The sequence below is a fragment of the Chelonia mydas genome, chromosome 11, assembly GCF_015237465.2.
Source record: "Chelonia mydas isolate rCheMyd1 chromosome 11, rCheMyd1.pri.v2, whole genome shotgun sequence".
Classification (NCBI taxonomy): Eukaryota; Metazoa; Chordata; order Testudines; family Cheloniidae; genus Chelonia; species Chelonia mydas.
Genome location: NC_051251.2, coordinates 52,100,744 through 52,119,414, shown reverse-complemented (window position 1 = coordinate 52,119,414; position 18,671 = coordinate 52,100,744). Strand labels below are relative to the sequence as shown.

The 18,671-nt window shown below is 41.8% G+C and overlaps 1 protein-coding gene across 7 annotated transcripts in view; it reads right to left on the bottom strand.

The window, feature by feature from the left end:
- The window catches only part of GLS (glutaminase), a 105,551-nt gene that overhangs the window by 31,177 nt on the left and 55,703 nt on the right, over nucleotides 1–18,671 (bottom strand). For 6 of the 7 annotated variants that reach the window (XM_043524872.1, XM_037912543.2, XM_037912546.2 and 3 more), the window contains one exon: nucleotides 17,303–17,395. In XM_043524872.1, coding sequence (XP_043380807.1) covers nucleotides 17,303–17,395 — 93 coding nt within the window. Of the gene's footprint in view, nucleotides 1–10,922; nucleotides 16,135–17,302; nucleotides 17,396–18,671 lie in introns of those variants that run through there. The other variant, XM_037912544.2, reaches the window with a different exon arrangement.

The window sequence follows — 18,671 nt, the reverse complement described above, 5'->3', positions numbered from 1 at the left end:
ATGACTGAACTAGTACTAGTGACCTCAGTGTCCCCCTAGAATTTTTTAGTAAGTGCAGGCCTTTGTCTGTTTTACTATTAAACAAAATGCAACTTTGTTGCAACTCTCTCATTGTTTGCTCTTCTTTTGATACTCCAGATGGTTGTAGTCAAGAGGACCTCCTCACAGCAATGGTGTGGCCAGAGATCTTACTGCTGTGTCCAAAATGTTGAGAGCAGCCTGGAGAGAAGTACGTGTCATAAACTGAGCCTCAGACAAGAGAATTATATTCCTCCCTGCTGTCATGAGGGAGTTTGTCCATGAATTTAGGTACACTATCCCAATTTAGAACATTTTGCCAATGCAGCCTGATAATTGAGAATTCTCACCTGCAGACTAGCTGAAGAATAATTTTTGCAGCCAAATAAGGTCAAGTCTCAGGCTGCTTCTCTGAACATGAATTTTGGTGATCCCAGTTGACTAGTCATCCTATGGACCACAGCCCCTACTAGCAACCTGGAACAGATTGTATGCAGAAACGTTCAAATCCTAACATGGAGACTTGATACCACTGATCAACCTGTATCTACTTGAGGAGTTTGGCTTGCCCCATAAGGCCCTTGTTTACTGGCATCACAATCCATGCAAAGATGATTGTAAGATTCCCAGGAGTTTATGGAATTTCTCCTGGACAACTGCCCCAGAAATTTTGAGCATGTCTAACATAAGGCATAATAAATGTTGAAATGTTTTATTATCAGGCTTTGTGCTTGATGACAAAGGTACCACCACTGTCTCAACAGGTGAAGAAGAGGGAACGGGTGCTGGTATGATCTGTTCACCAGCCTGCAGATCCTCTTCTGCACAGTCTGTTCCTGCAGCTGTTCAGGGGAACTGGTCTTTGAGCAATTCCTGCTGTTTTGTGGAAGGAGTCCTAACCCCAGGTGGGGCTGCAGAAACTGGCATTCTGGCTGGCTCCAAGCCTCATGGTGCCCAACAGCGACAAGGCTGATGGTAGGGGTATGAGGCAGAGCAACCTGGGGAGTGCTCTCGGAATTCTTAGTTCTAGAGTAATAGTGTGCCCTAGATTCCCTCGCAAAGTCACAAAGAATCAAAATGATCAGGACTTCTAGGGTGTTTCAGTGATGCCTCTTTGCTATGCTCCAAGGAGGAAGAGGAGACAGACTCCCTCTTCCAGAGGTGGAGCAGTCTTAATTGGAGTCAGAGGTAAAACCAGACCAGAAGAGGTTATCTTCCCCATAGTTGAAAGGAGTGGTGACTCACATAGCGCTGAGACAGCCAGATGGCTCAGTACTATAAAACCTGTCAGCACTGAAAAAGGCTGTATGGCAGACAGAAGCTATCAAAAGTGTTGGGTATCAGTGTTGTTGGTACCAGGCAATACTTGAAGCTCAGAGTCAGTCCATACAGAGGCACGGTGACCGGTGCCTGACAGGGTGCCATTTGGAGCCATCTTGGACCTTGAATTACCTTTAAAAGAGGCAGACCAAGGGGATCTCTGCCTTTTTTTTGGTGTTTGTTGGTTAGGAACCAGCGAGGGAGACAGAGATCTGCACCCCTTGCTGGAGAAGTGGATCTTCCTCCCCTGGACCACAGATGTTTTACTGGTCTTAGAAGATGGCCTCTTCTAGACCTAAGTCCCTGAGCTCTGAGCGGATCCCAAGTTCACAGGAACACTTTTTGAAAAGGTTTGCTTAAGCTTTTGAGCATCCAACACTCGAGATTCTGCAGAGGGGCCCATAATACCCCCAACAAAGAGAACACAAAAGGCAAGACAGTCTTCCCTAAAACTCTCTTAGAGAACAACCTCTAAGTGGCACATTTGTCAGCAATATGCCCCTCTCCAAGGCACAACAGGTACATTGCTTATGACCATCACATCACCAGATGAACCGTTCTTAAATCCAGGAGACTTCAGCTCTGCTGTAAGGGCTGGGCCCAGTGCCACAGAATCCTCAGAGAAATCATGGGGGAAAAAAACAGTGGTTGGTTTTTTTTCAAAAAAACCCCTAATTTCTCACACTACAAAAGGATTAATATCACAGTGAGTGAGAAACTCGGACACTGCTAGGGTTTCCGACTTAGCCAGAGGCGGTAAGAAGGAACTGAAGGACAGTTGAGGTTGCCCCACTCTTTATGCCCTTATGTGGGCCATACAAAGGAATGTGGGGGGCAGGTGTGGCCCAACAGACACTGCCAAAAGAATGTGAACTCAGGCACATGAGCACAAAAAGAGTGGAAAACAGATAAACAAGCACTCACACAAGAGCTTACGTTTCTGTTTAAGTCTAGAGGCATAAATCGTACACATGAAACTAGTAAAAAATTTGATTTTTCCCTTCTCTACCAAATTTAGGAATATTAAACCTATTGATTTTAAATTAAATAATTTATCTCACTCAGAAAATAGTAAATGTCATCTTCAAACACTTACGGGTTCAGTTAGGCAAGTTCTAATCTTTTGAAAAATAAGTTCTTAAAAATAGAAATACTGACAAGCAGAAACAAGGATTATGAACAGCCTTATAGAATTTATGCTCATATGCTGACCATGCACATTAATGTATTGATACAGAAAAGCAGGCCAATATGTTCTACGTATTTTAACCAAAACCAAGTCTACGAGTGGCTAAAAGACCTAAAATAAATACTTTTGACGCTGTGTGAGTAATCGTGCATATAGAAGTTGTCTACTACTTCAAGGAAAATTTTTTTGACTAGCTAATCACATCAACAGGAAGCAAGCACGATTACCTCTTCTAATTGCTCAGCACCATGTTCTTAGCTCACATCGTTTTGTTAATAATTACTCAAATGACGAGGGCTTCCAAGTGGTCCTTGATCTAATCTTTCCCTTAGCAAGTAATGTATTTCCACATCAGAGGCACATACATTTCCAGTTGATATTTTCATTCACCACCCAAATATTTTAATAGAAAATGTAATATAAAAAAAAAGATCATGTCCTTTTATTCACAATAACATCTCTCCAAAATTTTTCAGAAATCCAATTTAGGGTCAAATGGAAATACAACAAATTATTTGCAGGAAAGAAATCATGCTTCAGTGCAATGGTGGTTAAAGGTGGCCCTCAACCCAGAAGTGCAACTTTTAGCGGCAACAGATCTCAGCATGCAGTGCTCCATATTGAACCAACAGGCCAGACTGCGGGAGTTCCATATGTCTGGCCATATGTCATGTCTCCAGATTGCTTTATTTAATGCAAATGACGTGTGACCCTTTGGTGCCCTGCAAGGCAAAGTGTGGGAACATCCTGCTGAAGAGGTTGACTTACCTGAACTAAGAAAATATATTGTATAAAGATGGAAAGCCAGGTGAATGCTTGCATACAAAGTGCACACAGTTTACCTGGGGTACCACTAATAATTTTAACTGTTAAAGACTTATACATAACTATACATCCACATCCAGGAAGGGAAAAATAAAGCAATCTCTTGTCAATTCTTATACACCAGTAAATATATAGATTTCAATGTGCAGAGAAAGTTCTAGATGACTTACAAGGTCACTTCTGCCACTATGAAAATTATAACATACAACAAAAACTGAATCAATTCCAAGTGACTCTACTGAACTCTGGGAGCCAAATAGACTAAGAAAAATGCAGAAAATTCAGCTCAGTAGTATGCAGTTTGTCAAAAACTGGTAAGCTTTAACACAGTTCTATTCACCTAAGGGAGACTCAATGGTGGTATCTTAACATTTACGCGGAGGAATAGTTTACCTTCCTAGGTTGAGGAAAACCACCTAATTAAAGTTAATATATAGCCTGGTCTTCACAGAGGAAGTACTGGCAAATACCTCCCAATAATTTACAGCTAGCACTGTTTATAGCTTGAGAAACTTCCTGTAGATGATCAGAGAAGGGAATTAGAAGAAGACTGAAGAGAATATGTGCAAGAAGTACCACAGAATGACGTTTCAAGGTAATGAAGATACAGGGAAACACCATATTCTTGAAAAAAGAAAAGGAGTACTTGTGGCACTTTAGAGACTAACAAGGCACTATATTCTTGAATACTTGGTGTCACGTAGCTCAAGAATACAAAAAAGAGAAAAAAAAGACCTTAAAAAAGCAGATACTATTACCATAGAACCGACAAGTTTTTCTCCACCTGCATAAAAAACCCCCAGTGATTTCAAAGCTAATAATAAAAAAGACAATTATAGAGGGGCCCAAATGCTCACATTCATGTCAATGACTTGACCCTCTCTTCCATTTTATAAAGGTAACTGCAAAGCAAGCAACAGAAAGGGACTGTCAGAAGGATGCAACCAAATTGAACTTCTAATTTAGTGTCTCCAACAGCACACTCACTTAATTCTCAAAGTTTGGCTCGAATCAGAAACACTAACTAGTGACACATCTCATACTGCTGGCCAATAGCTTTTATACTATCCTACAAAACACCTTCATAATTATTTACAGTTGTGATTGATGGGAGTGACAGTTTGTTGCTAATTCTAGGTAAATTTATCTGTGTTAAGTAGATTTTGACAATTTTGAAGTGAAAAAAAGAATTGTGCAATTCCTCCCCCCTCATCCCTTTTCCTGACCAGTTCAGGTATTAAAAGTTCTTAACTCTGGATTCCTCCCCCGCCCCCCAAATTATCTCTGCCTCCCATGAATCTGTGTGGTCCATTTAATACACACATCTATTTTAGGGCCTTCCTACACACAAGTTGCACTGGTTTAACAATTGGTTAAAAACCAATTTAGTTAATCGGTGAAAAATTCTGCACTGACACAATTATGTATATTTAAACCTGGTTCATATTAGTTTAGTTTGAACCTATAATTTAAAGCGTATCCATTAATTCCATAAGACCTTACTCACACACAAAGATACACAGATTTAACTAATATTTTAAATAGATATGGTTAAAATGGTGCAACTGTGTGTGCAGATCAGGCCAGACAAAAATAGACTTCTTGGTTGAAAAGATTCAGATGAGCTGTAAAACTATTTTGCATCAAGGAGTGAAAATTTTAGCAATGATGGAGTACGTTTTCATTTAACTAAAAATGGAAAGTCATAATAGGATATTCGGATTTTGTATGAGAATACCTAGACTGAGCAAAATATAAATCACAATCTGTATTTAGGTTCTAACAAACCAAGAAGGTTATTATTTAGATTACAAAAGCCCCCACAATATGCTTGGTGCTTTCTGGACACATAGGACATACTCCTGGCCCTGAAGAGATCACAATCTGTACATTATAAATCCCCTATTCATGTAACATTGCACATATCAGTTAACGTATTTTAACTAACTGCTGTTAATCAGGGACAGTATCTTTAGCATGAGACTAGATATATTTGAGGAAGGGAATGCTGATTCTAAAATTGAGACTGCTGATTTTAAAATGAGACTGTCTACAGATTCTGCCTTAGAGTGCATTCAAAACACCCTTTTTCTTATTTTAGTGTAGTTACAGCATTTCTTCTCTTCCTATATTCCTTTCCTTCGCTGGTACATATCCCCCTGTATATAGTCCAAGATGGCAGAGTCCAAGTCACTGGGTTTTCTAATCCACCCATCCTGTGATACAGGCATGCCAGTCAGTGACAGCCATACCTGATGCCTATTATATGCAAGGGTCAGAGCCACATGCCGGCATGCTGCTTCATCTGTAAATCTTTCTCTCAGAGCACACAAGAGCACGGAAGCAAAGCTGAAGCTCTTTCTCCTTGAGAGATCAATGCAGGCAGCCTCTGTTCTGGGCAGACCCTCTGAGAAACCATCAGTAGCAGGCACCTCCAGTGCTTAGATTAGCCTCGACACCAGTCTGAGCTCCTGGAGTGCCCCACATAAGCCCTCCACATTGGCCACACCAGTGATGGAACGGGGATGGAGAACCTCTAAGATTTTTGTCAAGTCTTAAAATGGAGTCCCATACACAACCTTCAGTAACAAAGTCAAAGTTGGGACCCATAGTCACATTCAAATACAAGGAGTGCACTCCCACTTTGGCATTGCCTACATCAGCACCAAGCACCATGGCTTCAGCCAGGATGGTCCTGTGTACCACTGTACCACGGCCTTCAGCACCAGTCACATCTTTGGCACTGGCCCCCATATGGCATTGATGGATTCTATTGCCAGACCAGTACCCAATCACAGCTATGATTGGCTCTGGGTAGTCTCCCTTTGGTGCTGAATTTAAGGCAGAGCACACCAGATAGAGGGGCTCTTGAGCTGCAGGAAAATTACTCTCCTCCCGCTCCCTCTCAAGTCCATAGTAGAGGCTTCTCCCCTAGGCACCTTCTTTTGTTTTACTGTACGTACTCACAAGTGTTGGGCATGTTACAAGAGCAATGATTTAAGATAAAACTGGTAAACTGGGATACACTGCTCCTTAGGGAGCAGAGGATCTGGGATTTCTGAGAGTGGCCAGTATCGGGCTGGATATCACAGGGGAACAATTCAAAGGGACTCCAGCACGAAGGGGCTCCCCTTGTTAACCTGCAAAGTGAAGACAAGGTTGGCATAACCCAGAGGAGAGGGCTTGAGTGGCTGAAAGGCTGGTGGTGTTAGGGAGCTAATACCCAGCCACTCCAGGCAAGACTACTTCTCACTAGAGGCAGGGGGCAACAAGGTGACTGAGCCCTTGAGATCCTGAGAACTGTCACAGCATATTATACCCTAGCCAACAAAGACCCACCCTGACACATTAGAGATAATTCTACCTGTGCCTAGGTGGCTTCTGTGGCCTGCCTTGCACATGTCCCCATTTCTGAAATACTCAAGAGCTTCTAAATGAAGTTCAGACCACACCATTATCTCCTCTTATTCCCTGGTGCAAGCCTATAGGTTAGATGCAAGCTTCAGCAGGACGGTCCTACAAGCACTCTTCAAATAGGTCTTCGTTCACTTGCCTCGTAGCTTTCAGATGACTGCTTGCTAATTACGAACACTGGAATCTGTGTCGTCAATCACTCAAAGAAATTACGATTCCTTTACAGTAACTGTAGTTCAAGACATGTTGTGCACACAAATTCTGCATCCAGCCTTCTCTTCCCACTCGCTGGAGGCCCAATCTCGGGAATCTTATTGGTGAAGGAATTGAGCTCACGAAAGCTTATGCTCAAATAAATTTGTTAGTCTCTAAGGTGCCACAAGTACTCCTTTTCTTTTTGCAAATACAGACTAACATGGCTGCTACTCTGAAACCAGTTACTGTAAGATGACTTTAAATTACCAGATTTCTACCTGATTTCCAGCCTCATCAACACATCTGAAGGTATGTTATTTCATCTTTTATTGCAAGACTCTTGGGGGAAAGATGTCTTTTTTGTTTTGTAAAGCAGCTAGCAAGCTTTAGGCCAGGGGTCTCAAACACGCAGCCTGCGGGCTGCATGCAGCTCGTGGGGTTCTTTCGCATGGCCTGCCAAGTGCCCTTCCCCTCCTGCCCGGCCCCCTGCCCCTCTGCCTACCCTGTGGCACCGTGAGCCCCAGGTCACTCCCTGAAGCGGCTGGAACCATGTCCTGTGGCCCCGGAGAGTGGGGGGGACAGACGGCTCCGTGCATTGCTCTCGCTTCCAGACACCGCCCCCCCGCAGCTCCCATTGGCTGGGAATGGGGAATTGCGGACAATGGGAGCTTCGGGGGAAGTACCTGAAGGAACAGCAAGAGCAGCACACAGAGCCCTGTGGCCCCACACGCGACGTGGTTCCAGCTGCTTCCTGGAGCAGAGTAGAGCGGCACGGGGCCAAGGCAGGCAGGCAGCGAGCCTGCCGTGGCCCCGATGCACACCACGGCCACCCCGGAGCAGTTCTAGGTAAGCTGCACCGGGCCGGAGCCCACACCCCAAACCGCTCCTGCACCCCACACCCCAACTCCCTGCCTGCCTCCTGCCGCACCCACACACCCCTGCACTCCAACTCCCTGCCCTGAGCCCCCTGCCATACCCTGCACTCCTCCTGCACCTCAACTCCCTGCCCTGAGCCCACCACACCCACCCACCCCCCCCGCAACCCCTGGGGGGTTGGGGTGGGGACTTCGGGGAAGGAGTTGGGAAGGGGTGGGGCACGGCCTCACGGAAGGGGTGGAGTGGGGGTGGGGCTGGGGGCAGCAAGAAGAGGGTGTCAGTGATGCGGCCCTCGGGCCAATGCACTAGTCCTCATGTGGCCCTCATGGTTATTTGAATTTGAGACCCCTACTTTAGGCACTGCATAATCACTACTGCGAGGCCCACAGAGTTATACAGCCTCTTGCCATTGTAACAACTCGCATAAATGTGGAATGTCGCATGTGATATCTGGATCCCTAAACAAAGCAACAGAACAAAACATGTACTGAAAATACAATTCACTATGCATGTTAAATCGTTCCAATAATAAACTCAAGTATAATTACAAAAAACAGCTCTCTCTGATGAACATTAACATTTTTAAATAGTGGATTCAACTTTTCAACGAAAGAAAGATAAAACTTTGCACTGTTTTGCCCAATGTAAACCAAATTAAAAAAAACAAACTACAGCATTCCAGATACTAATGAGAAACAGGCAGAACACTACAATTTAAATAAAGCTCATTCTTGAAGTACTATGCTATGCATTAATAATCAATGACATGTATGTATCAAGACCTGAAATAATGTGAGCAATAATATTTTACAGTGCAGATGAGTAAATACTTGAGTGATTTAGCGGTTTTCACTCTTCTATTGGCTTCTCCACTATTCCCTTTTTTCCAGCTTCCACTTTACAATACCCAGTCCTTTTGTCCATCAAAAATTATCTTTAGTAGATAAAAAGGCACATATTAAAAAAAACCACCCAAAACACAAGGGGCACATACAAAGTAAGTTATTGTATTTGTAAACTCCTTCACCTGGCCCCACAGCTACTCCCCTTCTTTAACTTTCCTCATCTTGCTGATTGAAGACAACTACACTCTTCTGATCAGGGATTTATTTTGTCTATATTTTGAAAAAGTCCAGCACCCTTCTATTCACTGTGTTATAAAAATATTTTTCAAAGCATGTTATAAGTAACTACACTTTATAAATTCATTTGGAATAAAACTAAATCCTGTTTCAAAACCATCCACATTAAGGATCTCTATTTAATATCCTGCACTCTGAGTGCACTTCCATTGACATCAACAGTAATTTTGTTACAAAGCACGCAGAATATACCAAAACCATAGGGCTCTTTCAAAAGCCAGCTATTGCCCCAAAAAGCCGCAACAATCACTACCAACCTGTTTAAACCCCAAATCCACCTACCTTTAAGATGTTAAAATGCAGCATGGATAGGATTGCCGGGTGTCCAGTTTTTGACCAGAAGGTCCGGTCGAAAAGGGACCCTGGCAGCTCCAGATAGTACTGCTGATCGGGCCAATAAAAGCCTGGTTGGTGGCATGGCGGGACTAAGGCAGGCTCCCTGCCTGCCCTAGCTCTGCTCAGCTCCTGGAAACTGTCAGCATGTCCCTGCGGCCCCTAGGAGCAGGGGTGATCAGGGAAGTGCTGCATGCTGCCCCCCACGCCAGCTCCAGAGCTCCCATTGGCTGGGAACTGCCACCAATGGGAGCTGCGGGGGTGGTGCCTGCGGGCATGGGCATCGCCCAGAGCCACTGGCCATGCCTCCTCCTAGGGGCTGGACATGCCGGACGTTTACGGGAGCAGTGCGGACCCAGGACAGGCAGGGAGCCTGCCTTCGCCCTGCTGTACCACCGACTGGGAGCCACGTGAGGTGAGCGCTGCCCGGCTAGAGCCCACACCCCGAACCCTCTACTGTGCCCCAACCCCCTGTCCCAGACTGGAACCCACTCCCGCACCCTAACTCCCTCACAGACCCCCCACCCCCACCCCAACCCACTGCCTCAGGGTGGAACCCCCTCCTGCACCCCAAACTCCTGCCCCAGCCCTGTGCTCCCTCCCAGAAGCCACACCCCAACCCTCAGCAGTCAAACTCCCTCCTGGAGGCCGCACTCTGAACCTCCTCCCACACCCCAACCCCAGCCTGAGCCTCCTCCCTCACTGCAAACCCCTCGGCCCCAGCCCGGAGCCCCCTCCTGTACCCAAAAAACCCTCATCCTCAGCCCCACCCCTGAGCCCACACCCCCTCCCGCATCCCAACCACCTGCCCCAGCCTGGAGCCCCCTCCCGCACCCTGAATCCCTCATTTCTTGCCCTATCCCAGAGTCTGCAGCCCCAGCTGGAGCCTCACCCCCTCCCACAATCAACCCCTGCCCCAGCCCAGTGAAAGTGAGTGCAGGTCGGGGAAAGCGAGCGACCGGGAGGTGGGGAAGGGGGGGTTTGGAGTGAGTGGGGGCAGGGCCTCAGAAGGGGAGGGGCCTTGGGGAAGGGGGAAGGGCAAGCATGCTGGGTTTTGTGCAATTAGAAAGTTGGCAACCCTAAGTGTGGAATGTTTTCTACATTATAAATAAGATTTAACAGAAGTTATACTTTGCTAATTTAAAAAAAATGATTATTGATAGCCACAGTTATTAGTTTGGCACCAAAACCAACATGCTTACTTCCCCAATTATTTTGCCAGACCAAATATTGAACTTAAATTCTATCCTCAGCCATGTAGTTCCAGAATGATATCAATGATGCTGCTGTTTAAGCAAAAGTAAAAACACTATCATATTAGTTTCTGCTTTGTAGAAAAGTGTGGGAAGTTGAAAAGAACCATGACAAATATTTTTATTTGCAAGCTTCTAAGATGGTATTTCTAACAAAAAGAAAGAATGATTTCACAAAACTTAGTCGAGAGATTCTTTAAAGTGTTTTCAATTATTGTTTTAACTAACTTGCATCATCCACCATAAATATTTTAAACCAGGATGAAGTTTCTGGAATATGTTCGCTATCTTATTTGGTCTCAGAAAATGTGCTTGAATGGAAGTTATCCTTCACCGATAGAAAAAAATACAATAAAATTGGCTTAAAATAAATTTATTACACAATACAAAAATAAGCCTGAGCAACATACATAAACACATACAATGTGAAAGAAAAATGGAAAACAAGACAAGTAACTTAAAGAACTGAGCCAAAAGGTATAACACAAATGCTAAAATGAAGTTTACAAAAGTATTTACATTTCCAATGAAATGTTGATGCTGACAAAAGGAAAAAAAAACAGCTCAAATGCTTGAATATCAAGAACTGGTATTCCCATAACACAGATGAATACTAAATCCTTTATATACTCAGAAATAGCTTCAATAAAAACATTTAATAATTAGCCCCACCACAACATTCTTTAGGACCCTATTCACAAAACATACAAGTAAGCGTACAGGAATTGCAATAGTGGATCAGGCCATGATCCAACTAGTTGTGTAACCTATCACCAACAGCCGCCAGTAACAGAAGCTTTTGAGGAGGAGCAAGAAACTGTGGAGAGGGCAGGTTATGGGATAAACTGGCCCAAAGGAAAGTTTCCAACTTATCCACAATAGTTAGAGGTTGGCTTATATCCCTTCCAAAACTTAAAAACACAAAAACACTCTGGACATTCTTGTTATCCATATAAATGTCTAATCGCTTTTTGAATCCTGTACATTTTGAATCCTGCCACATTTACCACCTATGACTTGCCTCCTCTTCTCAAAACTCCATGTATAATTTACATACCTAAATACTTAAAGCTTTGTGGGTTACTATTTTAAGATCTGAATCCAGCAGAAACAATTTCTCCAACTTCAGCTAGTTTTAAAATTAGTTCCAAATAATGTGAAATCAGCAAAGAATGCACTGAGAGCTATATTAAGTAAACCCTGCCCCACATTGGTACACTTTCTTTTTAAAAAATATTCAGCAACGTGAGTTCTTTTCACTAGGGGGCACAGATGCTTAGCCCTGGTCTACACTGGGTGGGGATCAATCTAAGTTACACAACTTCAGCGATGTGAATAACATAGCTGAAGTTGACGTACTTAGACCTACTCACCGTGGTGTTTTCACTACGGTGAGTCAACTGCTGCCGCTCCCCCATCGACTCTGCCTGTGCGTCTCGCCGTGGTGGAGTACATGAGTTGACGGGAAAGCGCTTGGGGGTCAATTTATCGCATCTGGACTAGACGCGATAAAATCGACCCCCGCTGGATCGATCGCTGCCCACCAATCCAGCGGGTAGTGTAGACATACCCTGAGGCTCCATCCTGCAATCCCTCTGAATGTTCAATACAACTTAACCAAATACAGCAATTGAGCGCATCTGAGGTGTGCACACGCAGAGTTTTGCTTGCAGTATCGCAGTGACTACTGTTTTACCGTAACTCTCTTATTCATGTAAAACTATTGATTTTAAGGACATTTAAAGACCTTAACTAACGTTCCCTTACTCTCACTTTACTGTAACCCTGGAAAAATGTAAGCAAAACAACTTGGATAAAATTATATGCTGAGTTTTCATTCAGTAATTTATGCCATTTTTCTGAAGTGCACTTAACAGTACCTGCTGCATTATTTTACTAGGATTTCAAAGTCCACTGTATGTTAATTTTCTGAAGAGGTTTGCCTAAGCAATTCTATAATCGTATGCTTCAAATGCAAATAGCCCCAATAACTATAAAAAATATAATGTACTGCTACAAGAAGATCACTTGGATTCACTTGCAACTGTACTTGTTTATAGAACATCTTAAACAGTACTTCTACGTTTTTGTGAGACATGTCCTTGTTAGCTATAATCATTCCTTAAATGGTATAGTCAGGATAGGTTTCCTCATCACCATTCACGGCATGTCTTGCTTTAAGCATTTTCTTGTTTTATAAGATCCCAAGTTGTTTCAGAGTGCATCCCTTCCTTTTAAGGGTTCAGGCTATGTCTACACTACACACCACTTCCAGCAGTATACAGAGCATCTGTTGTAGCTACACGCCACAGTAAGAAGTAGGCTGTGCCCACACTGTGGTGTGTAGCTACACATCTCAGTGACAGGCTCTGCCAGGAGTGGGACAGCAAAAGCTTCAGAAGTTCCCCATTGCCAGAGCCTTTCACTATGGAGAGAAAAATGCTCTGGCAAGGGGAAAGCTGGGAAAGGCTCAGCTCTTCCCCACTGCTAGAAGTATTTCCTTGTGGCAGAAGCAAGCTCCGGCAGCCGGGCGCTGGCAGAGCCTTTCCATATGGTATGGAAAGGCTCTACAGCGGGGAACTGCCCAAGCCTTCCCCACTCTCTCCTCCCTGCCAGTCAGCCCCAATGTGGGAGTCTTTTCCTGCAGAGGGGAAACGCTTCGGCATCAAGGAGGCAGCAGGACTCTACATTGCTAAAAATATCAGTGTAGACAGGGGGGCACAGCTTGGGCAAGTAGAGTATATACTCACATACCCATACCCTTCACCCTGTCTTTCCTCTACTAGTCTAAGCTAGGACTCACCAGCTACACTATTATTTTGTACCCATGCTAGGGGGCCTACGTGGGCACGTGCTCTACATGTCTCAGAGTGGTGTTTAATATAGACATAGCGTGTGTGTGTGTGTGTGTGTGTGTGTGTGTGATATATATATACACACCTACACATACTTTTCTGTCCAAAAGAAAATTACATATGTAGTTTGAGACCTTTATGTAAACGCTAAACCAGTAGCTCTTAGAAAGAGATCTGATCAGAAGTTATTTGGGCAGATCTTTGGAATTAACAATAAATTAGGTCTTTGAATGGTGGTTAAGTGGAAGGGGGCGTGGAACAAAGCATAATCAGCTAGAGACAAGGGCAACGGGGGTCAACTATATAGGGAGTGAAGAATTTTACAAGAAAAATCAGCATCAATAGAAACACATAAAATGGCTATGCATTTGGCCTCTAGAATTCAGAAAATACGGCTTCCCTGTATATTACCACCTACATAGTCTGAACTACTTCTAAGTAGGGCTGTCAATTAATTGCAGTTAACTCAAGTGATTGATTCAAAACAAATTAATTCAATTAAAAAATAATCGTAATACCCATTTAAATTTATTATAAATATTTTTGGATGTTTTTCTACATTTTCAAATATACTAATTTCAATTATGCTAAACACTCATATACCCCTTCATGCTTCGGCCACCATTCCAGAAGACGTGTTTCCATGCTGATGAAGCATGAAGAGGCATATGAATGTTTAGCATATCTGGCACATAACTAGCTTGCAATGCTGGCTACAACAGTGCAATGCGAATACCTATTCTCACTTTCAAGTGATGACATAAATAAGAAGCAGGCAGCATCATCTCCTGTAAATATAAACAAACTTATTTGTCTTAGCAGTTGGCTGAATGAGAAGTAGGACTGAGTGGACTTGTAGGCGCTAAAGTTTTACATTGCTTTGTTTTTGAGCGTAGTTATGTAACAAAAATAATTCTACATTTGTAAGTTGCACTTTCATGATAAAGAAATTGCACTGCAGTACTTGTATGAAGGGAACTGAAAAATACTATTCATCTTTTTTACCGTGGAAAAGTTTGTAATAAAATATAAAGCAAGCACTGTACACTTTGTATTGTGTAGTAATTGAAATAAATATATTTGAAAAAGTAGAAAACATCCCAAAATTTTTTTTTAAATTGTTTGACAGCCCTACTTCTAAGATTTATGCTGACCATTTCATACCAGATCAAACTGTTCCACAGTATGAACAGTGCATTATTTGAGACTAACATGCTCATAATTTGCGGTAAAAGATAGAAATTTTGTTACTAGGGAAGGACTACACAGAAGTGCAAAGTAGATAAACAAAAAACAAAGAAAAGAGGGGAAACTATTTCTATTAACTTATAAAATTATATTACGTGTATATGTGTGGGTACATATATAATAGAGGTAAAAGATATTATAACTGCTAAAATTAATTCAGAGCAAGACAAGATGGGTGATGTATTATCTTTTATTGGACCAGCATCTGTTGGTGGAAAGAACAAGCTTTCAAACTTCACAGAGCTCTTTGCAGGGCTGGCAGAAGAAGAAGAGCTCTATGTCGCTCAAAAGCTTGTTCTTTCCACCAACAGATGTTGGTCCAATAAAAGATACTACTTCACCACCTTGTGTCTCTCATATCCTTGGACCAACACAGCCAGAACAACTGAAGTACTTTCATTTGCATTCAGTAAGACTTAAAACTGTTTAAAAAGTAATAAACATTTCTAATTTTTCTTTGAATATATTTTCTCTTCACCTATCCCTCTAAAACTAAGATTGCTTACATTCTTTAAAATAAAAGTGGAGTGTAGTATTATTAGTAAGGCAGACTTAAGAGTCATACCTGGCAGGACAGCTCCTAGCGGATCACTCACAATACTTCAGTAAGAAATCCTTCTCTTCCTAACTTAGCTAACTAAGCAATTAGAGCCACTTTGCAAGCTAAAAAGCCACTTGCTCTTCTATTAATCGAATATTAACATGCTTAATTTAAAATGATTTGATTAAAAAAAGAATATGATTTGGTAATTTACTTTGCTTACGTTTGCTAACATGGTGTATCAAAGGGATGCTATTTATGCTTTTGTAAGTGTGTGTGAAACAAAAGATACGGGTGCTAATGTCAAGATTCACAAACCGTTTCTCTTTCAGGTATACCTATTTGGGGATTCGTCATCTTATTGTATTTTGGTGTACTGTTTTACTTTATGTTCCAGATATATAATACCTGCACTATTCTATGTTCCAGAACTGGTAAAGGACACATCACAAAATCTTCTCAGAGCTCCATAAAGTCCTCCTTTAATTAATGTATAAATTCTCAAATATATCAAAGGAGTTATCTTTTAAAACATTTAGCTTTTTCTGTTTAAAGTAAATTTACTTTAAGGAACCATGAAAGCTGGTTGACAGATTTTTTAAAAATGTCAATATTCTATTTTTGGTATAGCATATACAGTATTCACACAATATTAAAAGAAAAAAGTTTATATATAAACCAAAAATATCAAGGAAAACAACACAACTGAAGTTGTTTACTCTAGAGATGCTTGAGGGCTTTTAAAATGAAGAAATTTATGAAACTATAACCCATTCCTTTAGTTTTGCTCTCCCCGACCTTCCATTCTATACACTATGGTTCTGGAGATGTCCTCGTTTGACTCAGGTGACACTTTTTTCCACACTGTGCCTTTCAAAGCAAGTTCTTTCTGGAGACTTTCATAGTCCAATGGTCCAAAGGAATGCTAGTTGTTCAAGCAACATACATTATTTATTAGTGTACTTGAAGAAAGCAAATCTGCGTGTTACTGATATTTGCAATCAATGCCAAAAGCCTGAACTTCCACCCATCTCCACCTCTTCACATGTTATTACAAATAGTTATGGTCTGTTTTCCAGCTATACAAAAGTTCAAATTCCATATCAGATAGTTATAAAGAGAAATGTACATGCAAATAAAAACAAACATCTTTCATATTACTGTATCTTCCCTTTGGGAGACCTCCATATCCCTGCAAAATCCTTAAGGAAAACCTTTCACTATTTGCCTTCTACCCTCAAGCACCCATAACACTTCTACTATCCTTTAGTACAAAAGAAATGGAGTGACACTCTTCAGAGCCTGAAAACAGTACTCCTCAATAAGGGGCACTAATATAGAGTAAAATGAGGCTATCTTCCCAGCCACACATAAGTGCTGAGTGCACTGCCTCTACAACTCTCTGCGGGTATATCTACACTTGGAGCCGGAGATGTAAACAGCAGCTCCAGCAGACCTTCCCACACTAGCTCTGATTAAGGTAGTGTGCTGAAAATGGAGAGCAGCTGCGGCAGCATGAGCAGCAGGAGGGGCTAGCTGCCCTGAGTTTGACCCCACTTGAGACAGCAGGCACTAGCCCCTCCCACCATCACGGTTACGTTTCCATTTTTAGCACTCTAGCTTGGTAAGTGCTAGCGTGGGTATGTCTCCTCAAGCCGGATTTTACATCTCTGATTTCAGTGAGATCAATGTGAAAAATAGTGACCCCAGATCTCATCCACAGCAGTGCAGAACAAAAAGACTAAGCTACCAGTTGGCCAAATTTTTATTAAAAAGTAAGCAGAATAGTGAAATTCATCCTGAATATTAAAATACCATACACCCACTCTAACTGGGGAGAAGAAAAAAGGCTGAAGTCTTTAGCAATTATGAATCTTACACAAAATCTTTTAACTGTTTAAGCCTCATCACAGATATGACAGTCTTTGTCACAAATAAACTGTGCTCTGGTGAAACTAGACTGATAAGCTTAACTTATCTTTAAGTCTTGATGCAATACATGTCATTGAGCAGTTTTGTGTTTACAGATGAACCTTACATTTTCCAGCTGACAACTATACAAAGTAGTCATTAAAAGAACTTATTTAGCTTACCCGTTGATCACCGCCTTCTCTGCGAGGATCAAGCTTCTTTGCAAAGTGCCTCAAGTTATCATAATTATGGAAATTGCACAAAGAAACCAGATCCTGAAAACAGTCAAAAATAAACTAGATCATCCTTTGTATACTGCATAGTTTATTATTTTCTCAACTGAGGTTGATAATGCACACACTTTAAATATTTTTGCTTCACAACAAATATGACTTACTTGGCTAAGTTCCTGACTTACAAAAGAAGCCTCTTGTTACTCTCTTCATAAAATGTCCTTCCATACATTGGTAATAAAGACATGTTTTCAGGTTGTAATACTGAATTATTGCTGGTATTTTGAAAGAAAGCTAACTTATACCAATATTTCACAGTATTGGTATTATAGCATTTGGTTTTGTAATGTATACTTCACAAACACTTGCGAGGTGCTATATATAACAGTAACACAAGACCTGTGATAGGGAGCTGAACAAGGAAGATTCACTGCAACATTTGATCTTAATTAAACTAGAATCACTGTAGGGAAAGCCAATCACAAGTATTATGGCAAGTAGTTTTTCCATGCTGTTGTAGGTTAAAGAACAAATTTATTTATATATAATATATATACACATTTATAGCTATTTATTTTGCAGCAATGTGAAGGTTGCCAAATCATCAGTTATTAGGTCTTTCTTTATTAATAAGAGCTGTTTTTAAAAACAGTTTGATTTTAATTGGAAAGTATTGTTTAATATAGGACTTAAAAGCAAACATAGTAAAAATAGTAAGAGAGACAATGTACTGGCGCGCGCACACCAGAATGAGGTGCAAACTTGGATTGTTATGCAGCTGATACAGAAGTCACGTGAATGAAGTACTCTAAATGCTGCACAATGCTCTAAATATTGTAGTATCCTCTGTTGAGGTCTTTGATTGTCTGAGTACCACCTAATTTGCACTGCCACCAGCTGTAGAGAGAAGAGAAAGAGGCAGAAGGCATCCCTGCCATGTTCCTCTCTCTGCTTGGAAGGCCAGTGATGTGTCACCATTCATTACTACTGTGCAAATGAAGTATTGTACAAGATCTCTACCAATTAAAGAGGCTGGCCAGAGTCCAAATATTCTTAACACTGGCACCAAACAGGGCCCTTCAATTTTTTAAAGGTCATGTGTCCAGCAAAAGACAAAGCTAAGGATGCTTGTCTGACAGTTGTCTCTGTGGAGACTTTCAACCCATCTTCTTTCTTCCCAAACATACAAGTATGATATTGGCCAAAATAGAAGAAACACCATTCCCATTTTATTATTAGCCGCCAAAGGCCCCAGTAAGCAGTGCTAAGTAAATGAAATTATTGTTATTCTAACATATTGGAGCGAAGTGGAGTTTGT